The 14869-nt window shown below is 45.0% G+C and overlaps 1 protein-coding gene across 5 annotated transcripts in view; it reads right to left on the bottom strand.

Moving 5' to 3' along the window:
• BIN1 (bridging integrator 1) overlaps window positions 1–14869 on the bottom strand; it is a 95290-nt gene that overhangs the window by 36772 nt on the left and 43649 nt on the right. For all 5 annotated transcript variants that reach the window (XM_082284659.1, XM_082284656.1, XM_082284657.1 and 2 more), the window contains exons 3-6: window positions 13494–13548; window positions 12950–13044; window positions 11024–11119; window positions 6073–6180 (exon numbers count right to left, since the gene is read on the bottom strand). In XM_082284659.1, coding sequence (XP_082140785.1) covers window positions 6073–6180; window positions 11024–11119; window positions 12950–13044; window positions 13494–13548 — 354 coding nt within the window. The remainder of the gene's footprint in view (window positions 1–6072; window positions 6181–11023; window positions 11120–12949; window positions 13045–13493; window positions 13549–14869) is intronic.

Raw genomic sequence — 14869 nt, 5'->3', positions numbered from 1 at the left:
TTTCCCTCTCTCGTTTACCTGTTTGTAAGGTCAAAGAACCTAGAAAGCAATGCGTGAATATTGTGACATCCCGAGGCAAAGGCAAAATCAGCAACAGGCAACGTTCACTCTAGAGTAGATGCAGGAATCAGGGATCCATTCAGTGCCTGCAGCTCAGCTAGCGCTCTCAGTCCCAGGTAAAGCACTGAATTAATTCTTCAGTCCTTAGTCAGCCCAGGGATCTTCTCACCAGTGGGATTTATTTTGCTTGGAAGCCAGAACCCTGGCACTTGATAGCCCTGACTGCTTCCAGCTGGAGCCAAAGCCAGACATCAGCCTGATCAAAACCCCTTCTAGAGAAAAAGCCAGCTCAGGGAGTGAGGCGGGGAAAGGCAGAGACAGGTTCCAGGGCAGAGCCCACTGCCACATCTGTGCACTTTCTGGTTCAGCTGCCATCCTTGCCCCCCTGAGGGGAAACTGAGGCAGAAGGACATAATGCCCATGTCCATGAAATATGATCTCAGAAAATCTTTCTCTCCTCTCCTTGCCTGAAAGGGGGAAGGGGTTTAAGCAGGAGCTGGATAACATAAATGCTTTCCTGACCTTTCACCTAGCCAAGGCTCAGAGTGCCAAGCACAACCAGTTCACTTGTGGTGGGGGGGGGCAATTTTTCCATACTGTTTCCCCTACTACCACACATCTTAGCCCTCCTGAGTGTCTGATTATGTCCAGCCTGGTGTTTTCAGGCAGTCTGGTGACCATTTCACTTCAAAGACTATGTTGTGAACTGTGGTAATTAGGCACTGCTCAGTAAACAGTTCAGATATCCAAGAGGCAGGGATAAGGAAGAGAGCAGGGAGACTCCCTCCAGGGCCAAGCCCCACCAGTCCCAGCCAGACCTGCCTCTCAGAAGGACTCAACTTGCTGACTTTCAGACAGAGATATTGTTCTGTTATCACTGCAGCACCAAGGATGTTGCTTTTTAGTCTGTGTTAAACATGTCAGCAGAGCTTAGTCAAAAGGCAAGAATTTGCTGTTCTAAGCCATTTTCCTCTTTATTTCAAAAAGCAGTCACTAACATTTCTAACTGGGAGTGTGCAATAGCAACTCCCACAGGAGTCTTCACAAAAAAAACCCACTGTGTTGTTTTTGTTATTATCTGCTAAAGGCCTAAAGAGCCAGCAGTTTGAACACTGGAGGGAGGGACTTTGCTTTACAGTAGAAACACCAGATCTCACTGACCCCATTTTTGCATGGAGGTTGTAAAATTATCAGGCAAGAAGAGACAGCAACACAGCTGCTGGTAAAAGGAGACTTTTTTTAGGCTTAACATTCTGAAGCTTCTCAATAAATCCAGCGTCATCAGCCCTCCCAGTTTTATCAAGAGGTTAATGAGATTTAGGGCTGTCATTAACACCTTCAGTCTTGCAATCACACAAATGTAGAAACTGAAGCCTTTTTTTGCCTACCTGCTAATGTTTGTGAAGGCAAGCTGGAAAACCTACAGGTTCAGAATACAGCTTATGTTCTTTATTGAGGCATTTTTATTTGTTAGTTTCCAACCAAAAGTAAAATTAAAATAAAGAAAAAAGCAAAGAAAAAAATGCCACATACTTACACAAATAGAAACAAAAAATTAGGGTAGGCAATAGCACTACTTAGCTGAGGAATAAAAGGCACTGTTTTGAAAAGATCTGTGGTGACCAAAAATATTAATGCTATGTATTAGGAGATTAACGCCCCCACACCACAGTGGGTGGAAAGAGTACACAGCCTCTTGAACATGCTTTAGGGCAAAGTCACCCAGTACAGTGAAGTTATGGAGTGACTCTTGGTAGCCTGTCTAAGATCCACAGGCAATGGGATGAGGGCAGCTGTAGGTGCTGCTTCTCTGGGCAATCTGTGCATGCTGCTTTTATACCAGTCACCACAGCCAAGTCTGAGAAGAGGAAAAATGCCCCAAGAGCTGATTGATTTATAGATTTGTGACTTCAGAAACTTCCCATACCTGTTTTCTAGCTCTCCAGAAATACCACCAGTCAAACAGACCAGTCAAGAACCACAACCGTCGGTGCAGGTAGTTCCCAGCTGGGCCAGCAGAGGCACAAGAAAAGCCCCCGGCAGCCTGCCATGTGTCCTCCCTTCAATCAAGAATGAATACATATTTCCTCCCTTTGCTCTGCATCTTAAGCAGGGCTGCTAACAGCTGTTCTTTCCCCAGGCTTTACTGACGTGGTAATGAAATCTTTTTCCTGATCCAGGGTCATAAAGTGACTGTGAAAAACCCAGGGGCTTCATAAAGTGAGAGCGAGTCAGTGTTTCTAAACTGCAATTAATCCAGGACAAGGAATGTGAAGATACAGGAGCATTTGAATGAGAACAGATGAGCTCACCAGGAACTTGTGAGCAGGTAACTGGTGCTCTCCCAGTTTGGGTAAGGATTTATTATCCCTTGCTCATTTTCTTCTCACTGACTGTCTTCTGACAACTCCCTCTTATCCCTTAAGGTGTTCCAACAGAAACATTGATGGAGATTTCATCAGGAAATCACACTTCTATGCAAGTAGGATTGAAATTTTTATTCCCTGCAGTTCCTCTGAGCTGCTCACGTCCCTCAAAATGCTATAACCTAAGTTCTGCCAGATGACACCACCATGACCTCAGCCTGGAACTGTTTGAATACGTCACACAGGGTGCAAATTGCCTGATCGTCTCCTGTGCAGATCAAAATTGTATCTAAAAATGACTCTTTTAAACCACAACATCCAGGACAGTGCCCATTTGGGAAACTCGGACTTTACCACAGGAGAATGTTGCAACCTAACTCAGCAGTCATAGAAATCGCAATGTTAATTTTTTTCTGACTTTACTCAATGACATGAATCCACAAGCCAATTTTTCAGCATTTCCTTTTTTTTCTTTTTTCGAAACAGCAACAATAAAAATTGACTGCTTCTCTTAGAGCAAAATGAAAGCAGTAACTGGAGGAACTGTAAATGAAAGCAGTAATTGGAGGAACTGTACTACATCACCCTGTGTCTAGGAGTTATTCCACAGCCTTTCTTTACCCACATTTCATTTCAGGGGGAGAAAACAATAGTCTAGTATTAACACACCTGACCAGAAATCAATCAGGCAGGCACAGATTCATTCACTGGTCAGCAACTTCCATGTGCCCACTGAGGCTTAGGAGTGTCAAGGACACACTTAGCAGAGAGGACTAGAGTGAACGTTGCCTAGAGATTACTTGCATGGTACAATCTAGAGCCCAAAATAGCGCATGCAGGGTTAGAGCCAGGTAGATCAGCAGTCACCTGATTTCGGAGCAGATTAGTTTGTGCAACGAGGTGAGCTTGTAGCTTCCCTTGACACCACTGAGGCGCAGCTTTCTCAAGCAGCGAAACAGGCTGGGGGAGGGAGCATGTTTGAGTGGGAAAAAAAGAAAAAAAAATAAACAGAGAACAAGAGAGACACAAACATATATCTTTTAGGATAAAAAAATTAAAATCACAACAGAGAGTGTATTTAAAGAGTGGGCCAAACCAGTATCACCAAGGCGAGAGAAAAAAACAAACATCCTGGGACTGATCAGTTATGAATCCTTTGAAGCATGCCAAGTTTAGCAGTAATTAATGCTCCCGTGTGGGCTGGATACTGCAGACCAGCCAGGCAGCTGTAAGAGCAACAGATACAGTTGTTAGTGACCTAGCACACAGACAACCCTACTCCAAGGCATGGCTGTGAAGTTGGAGCTCCTTAAAGAGAGGTCAGGATTATTTAACCACCATAATTATTTGCATGCAACAGCTGAAAGTCCACAGTGATTTATTTTAATAGGATGATGTAAGTTTAGCAATAAGTAGCAGGGGTCCTGGGTGGGAAAAAAACATCCATATACTAGAGAAGGAAAAAAAGAGACCATGTAGTGCCAAAAAGTATTTGCACTGCTGTTCCTGATACTATACCATGAAACCTTAATCAAGTCAGTTCCCACTTGTATCCTGTGTCAGAAACATAATTTCTCTTTCCTAGGGGTCTGTCATCACATTCCAAAGTAATTTACACTGGAACAACCCTACTTCAAAGGTCACAGGAGAAAAACTCCAGGCAGAGGAACAGAGAGGTGAACTACCTACAGCAGCTGAGCACCCACTGAGCCCTGGCTGCTGCCCACAGCCCTGCAGAGCTGCATGACTGCAAATGTCAGATCACAGGCTGGGCAGTGAAAACTGCCCACTTGGGAGGAAGACCATACCTACATAACTCCCTGGGACTTGCTGCTCCCATCTTTGCAGGATCAGGACAGTGCAACATGTCACAGATTATCCTGAGCTTATAAGCATGCTCTTATGGCCTAAACTACTGAGGATGGAAAGATCTGATCCAGTGCATGTTTTTGCTAATGAGAAAAGTCCAATCAAGTACTAAGAGACCCTTGCACAGGCTAAATCAGGAAGAGAACACCAACTCCTAACTCTCAATATTTCACTCTTCGAACTGCACTTTTTTGCATACCTGTTGTATCATCTTAGCTGAGCATTTGGGGCAACAGTGAGTACAGCAGTGAGAAAGTCAGCCAACCTCTGCTGCAGAGCACCAGGCACCAACCTGAGTAGATCAATTCCTACAAAAACCATTTCCACTGCAGCAAAGATTCCACTGGCATACACCAATAAAAATAACATGCCCCAGGGAAATTCTGCTCTTACCCCAAACACAATGAATTACTGCTTTGAACTGAAGGCACAACCAGCTGGGCCTCATGCCTTGCATACAGAATCAAGACTTGCTTTGCCACACAAATGATGCAATGACACTCGGGCCTTCAATCTCTCTCCCCTTTGCCTGTCAAGGTTAATCACAGTGCATGCAGTGCAGTCTAGATGACTGATGACTTGCAGCTTAACAATAGAAGTGCTGTGGCCACTAAATGCACATCTCTCACTCCACACAGGGTGGAGATGCATCTTAATTTCTTCCATGCAGGAAAAACACCAGCATCTCGCACATGGCTCATATTTCCCCCTACCAGAAATAACCCTAAGCAAAGGATGACAACTCTTATAAGCCTGGTTAAAAGATACAGATCCAGGGTCTTTCTTTCCTGTACTGCTTCTACCCTGAAGAGTCACAATTTACCGTGGCCCACTCTGAAGAGAATTAAGGATGTCTCCCCAGCCCTGGACTATTCTGTTGTGTCAAGAAGCGTCCTGTGAAGGGAAGCACATGGGTTCAAATACACTTAGGGTACAAGAGGAATCCATAGCTCATTTTAGGGGCAGTATTCAATCCAAGCACCTACTCCAGAACAAAATTAGCACCATTATACTTCTTCAGCTACATTTTAAAAATGTAAACTTTATTTGTAATTAAAATAAATCTCACTAAAAATAAAATCCTTCACTTGAGTGTTGGGCAAGCCCTGGATCAAGCTATTCACAGACAGGAAAGAAACCTGACAAGAGGAAACTCTTATTTTTCTGCTTTCAGCCATATTTATTAACCAGTAGTTGTGGCCAACAGACAACAGAATGCATTCATCAAGTGTGCATAGAGTGCATTTCCATCAATGTACTTGTCACTCACACTCCTAAGAGTCTCTCTCCTAGGATATCAGAGGACTTCACAAACACAACCAACCTCAAGTAACACTCAAATGCTTACCACTTCTCTAGGATGGGGAGACAGAATCCCAGGAAGCAGACAAACTGAACATTTTTCTGGAGCACTGCAAGATTGTGCTTCCCCAAGGGGCATACAAGCTTTTCTGCCAGAGGTTACTGGTCCTGTGCACGTGACTAAACCCACACCCAAGCATTTGGCCACCAAGACATGCAGACTGATGATGGTGGGTCTGAACCAACCCAACAAAGGCCATCCTGCCTTCCAGGAAAGCTAAATAAATGAGAAGGAAATACCTATCAAAACCTCACCAGTTCACAACACCTCAATGATCTTAAAGGTCCTTTCCAACATGAATGAATTCTATGAAAACACAATGAACAGGTACAGGTGAACTTAAAAGCTGCTCAGCAGGCAAATGCAGACCTCCCAAAAACAAAGGAAGGCTGCATATGCTCCTGTTTGCTTTACCTTTGCGATTTTGGTTTCATCCTTCTTCTTTGCAGTTTGCAGGGCTTCAAAGTGGTGTCTGGCACTGTCATAATCCACAAGCTTCCTTCCTCGCTTCGCGATACGAGACTAAGAAAGATGGAGAAAAGAGTCACTCCAATCTTCCCCAGCAGCCAAAACTGCAAAACCTCCCAGGAAAAAAACCCTCCTTTTCACCCGACTTCCAAAGCACCCCACACTCTGCCCACACAAGGACTCCCCCTGGACCCTCCACACAGAGAGACAGCCCTGGGAGCCACCTGCGATAAGCAGTATTCTAGAGGGAGCTCCTCAGGAGGAGAGAAAACCCATCAAAGGAAGGCAAAGGGATCCAGCCAAGAGGGCCCACCTCTGGGTGACATGAGTGTTCTCAGAACTGTAGCTCCCCTGGTTCTAAGCCCCATGATGTGCCTGCATCCTACAGGCACTGCTTCATCGTTTTCAGGGCTTCCTGAGGGCTGCAGCCAGTGTCTAACTAACCAGCTCACCAGTGGCAGCCTGAGAGATTAAGTTCAACAAAAGAAAGCATTTCTGTTGCCAGCACAGTAAAAGCACTCGTCCACATGCTCAGGATATGCCTAGGACAGCATTTTGACTCTAACAGGAGCTGCAGACAGCAGCAATTGCAGACACAGGCAAGGGTCTGCTGTCACCAGCATTTCAGCAAGGGAAGTGCAAGGGAAAACCTGCAGCACTGGGTCCCCAATAGGCAACACTGAAGCCATAACAAATACAAGGAGGGAGCTGGCTGTGTACCAGGCTCAGATTCAGGAATGGAGTCCTGACAAAGCCATGGCTGAGAATCCAGGACAGACGGTCAGGCCTGTGGCCTGTTACCCTTCTTGAGCTGAGGAGCCTCAGGCTCTCTCTCCCAGCAGAGTTGTACTTTACTGAGGCTCTGGCCCACTGGGCTGCCCTGTTTTAGGAATTACCCATCCCCTCTGCCCCCTGCCTCCCACAGTGTCTGTAAACACCCCAGACTATCTGGGTTGGAGCATAGGTCTTCCCAGCCTGACCATAACACTCCCCCCCAGCTCAGAGAGCCTGGACCAGCATCAGTAATCAGCAGTCCAGAGACAGGCTGGATAAGAGAGTGAAAAGGCATGGCAAGGAGCCAAGAGGATTTCTAATGAACCACAAAACCCAGGGACATAGAAAGTGCAGAATGAGGAATCAGGACTGGGATTTACTTGCAAAAGCAGAATCCCCTCCTCTCCTGTGCTTGGCAGGGAGCTGTGGTTTCTGCTCCCCAGGCTCCTGCAGATAAGCTGCACAACCACACTCAGGGCTGATCTCTCAGCCAGACCAGCTGGAAGGAGCTCGCACATCTCCCACACAGGCTCCTCTGCACTGCTGGTGCAGCTCCGTGTGAGTCACGGCGGATCTGCAGGATCTCAGCCACATGCACACCCTAACTCACTTCTAAATGCTCAGCTCACTCCAAAAGAGGAGTCATGAAGAGGAGGCTCAGCCACCCTACAGCCAAGGTCACTAGAAAACACCTCCCAAACATCACACTGCCAGTCAGGAGACAAGTTATTGGAGCAGGCTTCCAGCAGCACAACAATCTGAGATGCATCTTAATGCATCTTACACCAGAGGAAACACACGGCCCCATCTGGGATTTAAAAGATTCTATTTTCCCCCAGGTCAGACTGGTAGAGGCAGATGGAGTTTTCCCCACCTCTGACAGGCAAACAGCCACTTCCAGGTTTGTCCTGCTACTCCACTACGGAGTTTGATTCAATGCCACCCATCTCTCAAACAAAGTAACTCCTCCATGTTCATGCAGCTGCCAGACTTCTAACGCCCACCCCCATTTTTGTACAGGAGTACATGGAAATGCTGCAAGGTACAGACACACAGGGTGTGAGCCCTCCCGGAGTAACCACTGATCACACCGTTGCCTGTGATGGCACTAATGGGATTTAGCCCAGTCCTGGAAGGCTGCAGGGCTCCCTTGTACAACTCCACGACAGCTGCAGGTACCCAACACCACCTGAATGTAACAGCTGAACTCCCACAGACTTCATTACTTTGCAACAAATCCATCTTAATTTGAGCCTTCTTAAAAAACAAACAAAACCAAACCAAAGCCAAGCCATCACAAAAAACTTTTCCCCACCACTCCCTCCTTTACTGATACTTGGTTTCACAGCTAGTAAAGCACCAGTTTTAGTACGAGACAAAATTCCCAATACCACAGCTATTCAGAACTTGGGTTGTAGTTTATCTTCTCTGGGCTCACTGCAGAGACCTGTACTTTTATTGCATGTTGTGCAAAACCAACCAAAAACTCACTCAGAAATATTAAAGATTATGTAAGAAGAGTCCTACTCCAAGAAGCACAGGCACCGACTTGCAAAAAAAGTTTAAAGTACTCTTTGCATTCCCATTTGTCAAGTTAGAGAAGATGGAGAGGCTTTGTGCAGGGGCGAATATCCAACACTGAATAAATTATTTTCTTTAACACACAAAAATTCCTTTCTAAAGGCATGCTCTGTTTTCTCATTCCTGCTGTGGATCCCTCTTCAAGTCCAAAAAATCCAGGGGAATTTTTCCAGCCCCTCAAGTGAAGATGGATTCAGAACATGCTAGAATTTAACAAAAAAATAATGCATGCATGATCTAAGTCATCCCACATTTTAATTACTGGGCCTTTAATAGAAAACAGGCCTTTAAACAACTAAATTAAAATCATCTTCTCTCCATAAATCAACTTTTTTATCACAGTAATGCCAGAATTCCAAGAAAAGCAGAAAATTTTATTTTGTGGAAAACAAAAACCAGAAAACTATTACCACAACAACAAAAAAACAACTCAAATATTCTGTAAATTACGTAAGACTGCTGCTTTTTTTGCCTGCCAATCTCAAGAACTCTAATTCCTTATGTGAGGCCAAACGATAATTCTGTACAGGCGTAGCAATGTTCAACAACTGCATTTCTAGGAGTTTCTACCACTTGACAAAAACATACTTGATTTGAGCACTTCTCACTGCTCTGGGGTAAGGAGGATAATGCATCCAGCTGAATTACCCATAAAAACATACTGACCTTTTTAAGTTTGTATCACTGAAAGTCCATTTCAAAGGAATAGTCAACTCTTGTGAAACACATCGATATCTTATTGTAAGAACCAACATAATGCCACTCAGGCTTTCAGGAAGGGAAGCAGAGTAGTGCTCTCTAAAACATTACTTGAATTGCACATGAAATTGCTTTTATGCAATAATACAAAATTCACTTTTTCTAGGGCATCATCTGACGACTGAGAAGAAACATTAGTAATAAATACCTTAGTGACCCATTCAGAAGTCAGCTACCTCTAACAACATTTTAATATTTATTCATCTTTGCATACCTGTTTGTTCCCCATACTTTTCAGACCTATGGGTAAAATTCAGGCTGTTGAGGTCAACTGTGGTGATGCAGTGAAACCATGAGTGTCACAAAATGGTGTAGTAAGAATTTTAGTTTGCAGACATAACTACAACTTCAGTAAAAAAGTCATAACTTTTTCTTCTAATATAAGCAAACATGATTGTTGAATTTGGAGAGAAAAGGCCAGGTTTTTCAGGCATGTGTGATGGTTTTCACTGCATACCTTTAAATTTGTGCACAAAGGCTTTGTGATATTAATGCCAACAGGAGCCCATTACTCTTTCTCAGCATGATAAATCTTACTGCATTTGAAGGTGCTCAGTACCTAACACTGAGTTTTGGTGGAATTTGGGTGCTCCCACTCTTGCGCTCCTGTTAAAATCCCACTGTAAAACCTCAGCAGAATTCCAGCAGAATTTAAAAATCCTGAAGATACTCAACATGGAAAAAAGTGACACTCTGAGGTGATCCGGTGCACAGCCAAAGGGGCTTGTAAAATGTGATTTGGACCAAAGCAGTGCCAAAGTCTGAGTCTACAGCAAGCCCAAAGTAAGCCCTCCTTCTCAGGAAGAAGTACAGAGGCTGCACTGCTGCCTGAGGCACATGGCATCACACCCCAGAGAAATCAGCCCTACAGCCGTCAGTGGGTGGAAAGCCACAGCCCTTCCCCATTTCAGACTTCCAGGGGCAGAAGAGGCTGGAAAAATGAAACAAGAACAGGGAGTCCCAGGAGACAAGGCCATTGCTGTTCGGGGCTCATTTTACAAGCCTGTGACCTGCCCTCATTTGGTACAGCACAATCCTCCTGAAGCAATAAATATTGACAAACGTTTTAAGAGACACGTGGTGGGGAAAGGGTTGTTTTCACTGGGAAGTAGCCAAGCTGATACTTCCCATATGGTGATATCATTACTAGTGCTTCCATATGGTGAAGACATTTCCTGCATAACCTCAAAATGAATGGAGAGGAGATAACAGTGGGGGAAGGGAAGGTCACAGGACATCATTCAAACCCAGGTCTTTGGATACAATCTCTCCCAAAAAGACACCTATCCAGCATTCCCCATTCCCTGAAAAAAGCTGGTTACACACACAGGAGGACTTAAAGGATTTGCAGAAATCTACCTTCCACACCAGCCTCTACTTGTAAAGTACATTTGCCACTAACTGCTTCCTCAATGTTTTCTGCTTACGAGGAAATTAAAAGACAAAAGGACCAAAAGGAGAGACTGAGACTTTCTGAGCTACTGCTGACACTGCCCCCCTGCACTCTGATGCAATAGGGAATTTCAGGGATCCTCCCATTTCACACTTATATTTTCTCTTCAGCATCTTTCCCCTGGATTCTTCACTCTTGTCTGAAGCCCAAATATAGAACAAAACATTTTCAATTAACCAGAGCTGCAGAGATCTTGGCTGCTCTCAAAGAAGACCTTGGAGCAGCAGAGCACACACATTCTCCTAAAGAAGATGGGGATGTAAGAAATTGATCTTCAGAGCTTTTATCTGCTGTGACTCTCTAGATCAAAAGGTTTAAAGAGAATCTTACTTTAATATCTGGAAATTGGCCAAGGTATGTATCCATGGTCAGAAGTGCTTGATCCACCAGCTTCTGATGGAAATCCGTCCATAGGAGATCATTGTTCTGAAAAACAAAAGTAATGAGTTAACTATTAAGAACACAGAGCTCCACATTTCTGTTTTTCCCTGTGAGTCCTACAGTCAACAATCTCAGGCCTGAGAGCTCTTAAGAAACAGTAATTTCTTTGGAAAATTAATGATCAGAGAAGTCAGTTGAAAACAGAGACCTTGGCAGAAATGAGAAAGCCTGATGCTGCTAATTCAGGTGACCTCTCCAGGGACAAAATGCCTTTGAAGGCCTATCCTTACCCTGCAATGTTAAACTCAAGTCTGTACAATGGAAGATGAATGTCAGGCTGGTTTTACCTCCTCCCAGCAGCCACAAAAAAAGGGACACCTGACATCACAAGGCACCATTTTCTGCTTTTCCTTACAATACAGCTTTCTGAAGGATCATGAACAACAATAGAAAGCAGATACTCTAGCAGTCTGCAGCCCTCATACCACCTGCCCCCACAGCCCAATGGAGGCCACAGCCAAGGCTTGCACCCTGAACTGTGCCCACTTTATCCTGACCTTAGCTCAGGCATGGTAATTTCCTATCAGCCTTGGATTAGGTGAAAATTACCCCTCTCTCCTGTTTTTCCACTTGAACAAAGGGGTTTGGCTACAGCATTCAGGAAAAATTTCCACTTTATGCTTTTTATTTGTCAGGAATAACTCTCTTCTCTCACCTGTCTGTTCACAAGCAAAATATAAACAAGGCATTAAAGGGGGAGGTGGAGAGCTGGAAATATGCTTGCAGACCCAAAGGGTAGCTACAGTTAGTTCTCAGGATTCATGTTCCCTTTGACCTCTCTGGCTCAAATTTGCTGAAGGGTCAGTCTCTCAGGAGGCACCACAGTGGCTCAGGAAGAAACAAGGCCAACAAAGACTGTGAAGCCAAACCAGCTGAAATGCAACTCCATTATTTACCACAACAGCACTTCCTAATGTAAAGTTTCCATGTTAATGAAAAAACTGACCTGGAAATGTTCAGGTTTTGTTTGAATTATCTGCTTTGAAGTCTTTATTTCCTGGGCAAGATACAGATGTTATTTCAGGTGAGATTTTCTGCAGGGGAAAGAAGGGGAAGGAAAGAAACCTCCTCCTGCTCTCCTGTCTACTCCTTCACCACTTCTCCAATGCCACAGACAGCTGCAGATAAGTCTCATGGCAAATGAATCCAGAGAGCTGAACTGCCACAGCTGCTGCTCAGCAGAACAGCTGAGCAAGAGAGCAAAGGGTGCTGCCTCCAGCTGGACCCACCACAGGCACATGCCAAGGGGGATCTACACTGCCGAATGACAGGCTGTGCCCTAAGCTCCACAGAAAACACCTGGGCAAGTTGGACAGGCATCACCCGCCAAGGGATGAGAACAACAGCAGTTTGGGGTGACACATGGCTCAGCCAAACAAGGGAGCAACTGGAACAAGGCAGCTGGTGGTACTGCCACGAGGGGTTGTTGCAGCTACACAATTGGCTGCTCTGACTGCTTTAGCCACAGCTTTATCTGCCACTTTCTCTTACACAGAACATAAGCAGTACATGCAGTTGACCCTACTGAGTTTCTTTTGGCATCCTCCATCCCTATTTAGCCACTTTGGGAGGAACAAATAGCTTCTGGGAATAAGTGTGTGGTTCTGTGTAATGCACAAGCATCTGGCAACAATGTCCTACAAAAATACAGGCCACATCCTTTCAGCCTTCCCTTCTTCACAGTGCTGAGTTTGTCTCCAATTCTTCTGCGAAGTCATACGCCTGAAGAAATGTGGTGCACAGACATAGCTTCCAAAGCTCATCTCTGCTGACAGAGCAAGTCTGGACATCCCCACATCCTGGACAAGGTCTTACCTCTGCTATTTTATTTGTGTCATCTCTCCCAGGCCAGTCTGGCTCATAAACTTCCTGCAAACATTCTGTCAGCTTCTTGGAGGCCTCGTGCATAGCTAGGAAAGAAGAGGGAACTGTTCAGAAAAAGAAGAAAATAATGTGTTCCTCACAGTTTAACCCTTATCCTGAGGAATGGAGGCACAGGAGCACTACAACAGATGCTGAGCTCTTTTTTACTAAATGTCTGACCCTTGATGGCACAGAGATGGAAGGTAATCAGAGGGAGAAAGGAACCAAGGATGCAGTTGCAAACCCTTTGTGTTTATCCTCCCTAGCAGAACATGTGAAGGTCCATCTGCTAAGTCAGCATGATGTGTTTAGCATCAAAGCACAACCCCATTCCATCCCAGCTGGTCCCGAAGGATTCTGAAAGATTCCTCCCAGACAAAGCTGACCTTTCCTGGAACCCATGCCTGGGGAAACACCAGGAAGGGGAAGGCTGCAGAAACCTCACTGCATACGTAAGCATTAGAGGGGAACAAACCTCTGCTCGTGCAGACCTTACCTTTTACAGAAGCCAAGTAAGTTCGGAGGTCCTTCTGCAGCCTCGTGCCTTCGGACTGTCAACGCAAGGACATCATCAGTTATTCTCTCAGTTAAAGAGAGTGTAAGAAGCACTCAAGCATTTCTAATTAAAGAAAATTGGTCTTGCAGATGGGCTACACACCAGTTCTATGATCACATGAAACTTCAAGCTATCACATTTTTTGCATTTTTTTGCTCTGTGTTCTATGAACTTCTAGGACTTTCACAGCAAAGGTAAACATAATTCCTCTCCTCTTGTACTCTCTTTGGGTGAGTTCCCAATGCTTCCCCAGGCTAGGAGACTTTGTATAACTGGGCAGCTCTTTCTGATCCCTCATTTCCTTTGCTGATGGCAGTAGGAAAAGAACAAATGTGAACTCATCCAGAACTTTCAAGGCATGGAAAACAATTTGGGCCATGCTGTTGGAAGCAGATGGATTTCTCACAAAGCTATGCTATCACTGCCACTTCAACAGCTGGGCAGATTTAGCCGCTGCTCAGAGAGTGCAGCTGCACTGGGAGCACAAAGGATCTCAGCATGAGCTCAGTTGAGACAAGAGGTGCCTGAGTGGTGGGGAGGGCTGATGGGAAACATCTGCTTTTGAAGTCAGTAGCTCTGAGGCAGCTGTTGGAGATGGCCTGTGAGCTCCCTGTCTCTGGAGTTGGCTTCAGCTGTCAAAATCCAGTATTGCTAGGGTGCCTGCTCAGTGGGGCACAAACTGGGAAGGAGGAGGAATGAGAGCAGGCTGTGAGGTGCAGTGGTCACTTTTCTGCATCCTTGTTTTGCAGAAGATATGCAAAGTCTCACCAATACATTATTATCCTACAGCTGTATCATTTTAAAGAATGACTAAATTTGAACTCTCAGCTTTGAGATTATCAAAAATTATCAGCAGGGAAGGTCGTCTGCAGAGCTCGCCCACTTGGGCACTGCAATCTCTGGAGCAGTAACATTCAAAATTGTAGCATCTAAAAGCAGAAACCACCTCTAAAACTGTGTCCGTGCTTGCCCAAATCTTGCCACAGCAGCAAATGACACAAGCCAAACTCCGAACTCTTCCAGCCTTAATACCCAGTTGCAAAGCCATGGGGACAAAAGTATCCTCTGAGCAGAAAACCGGCACCACAATTAAATACCTAATCGATATTTTTAGATGGATCATCTGAAAAACCTACAAGTCAGGGCCTGAAAACTGGAGCATGAAATTGCAGCAATGCAGAACCAGCCTTCTGTGTTCTCCAGGCATCCTCACCAGTATGTGGTGCTGCATCCTGCAACTGGAGTGGTCTCAGTCACCTCTTGCCGATGTTTAAACTCAGAGTTACAGCTGATCTCTGTCATTATGGGGTTACCTA

This window comes from Coloeus monedula, assembly GCF_965178545.1.
Source record: "Coloeus monedula genome assembly, chromosome: 7".
NCBI lineage: Eukaryota > Metazoa > Chordata > Aves > Passeriformes > Corvidae > Coloeus > Coloeus monedula.
Note: the sequence above shows the minus strand (reverse complement) of the source record. Positions and strands in the feature narration are given on the sequence as shown.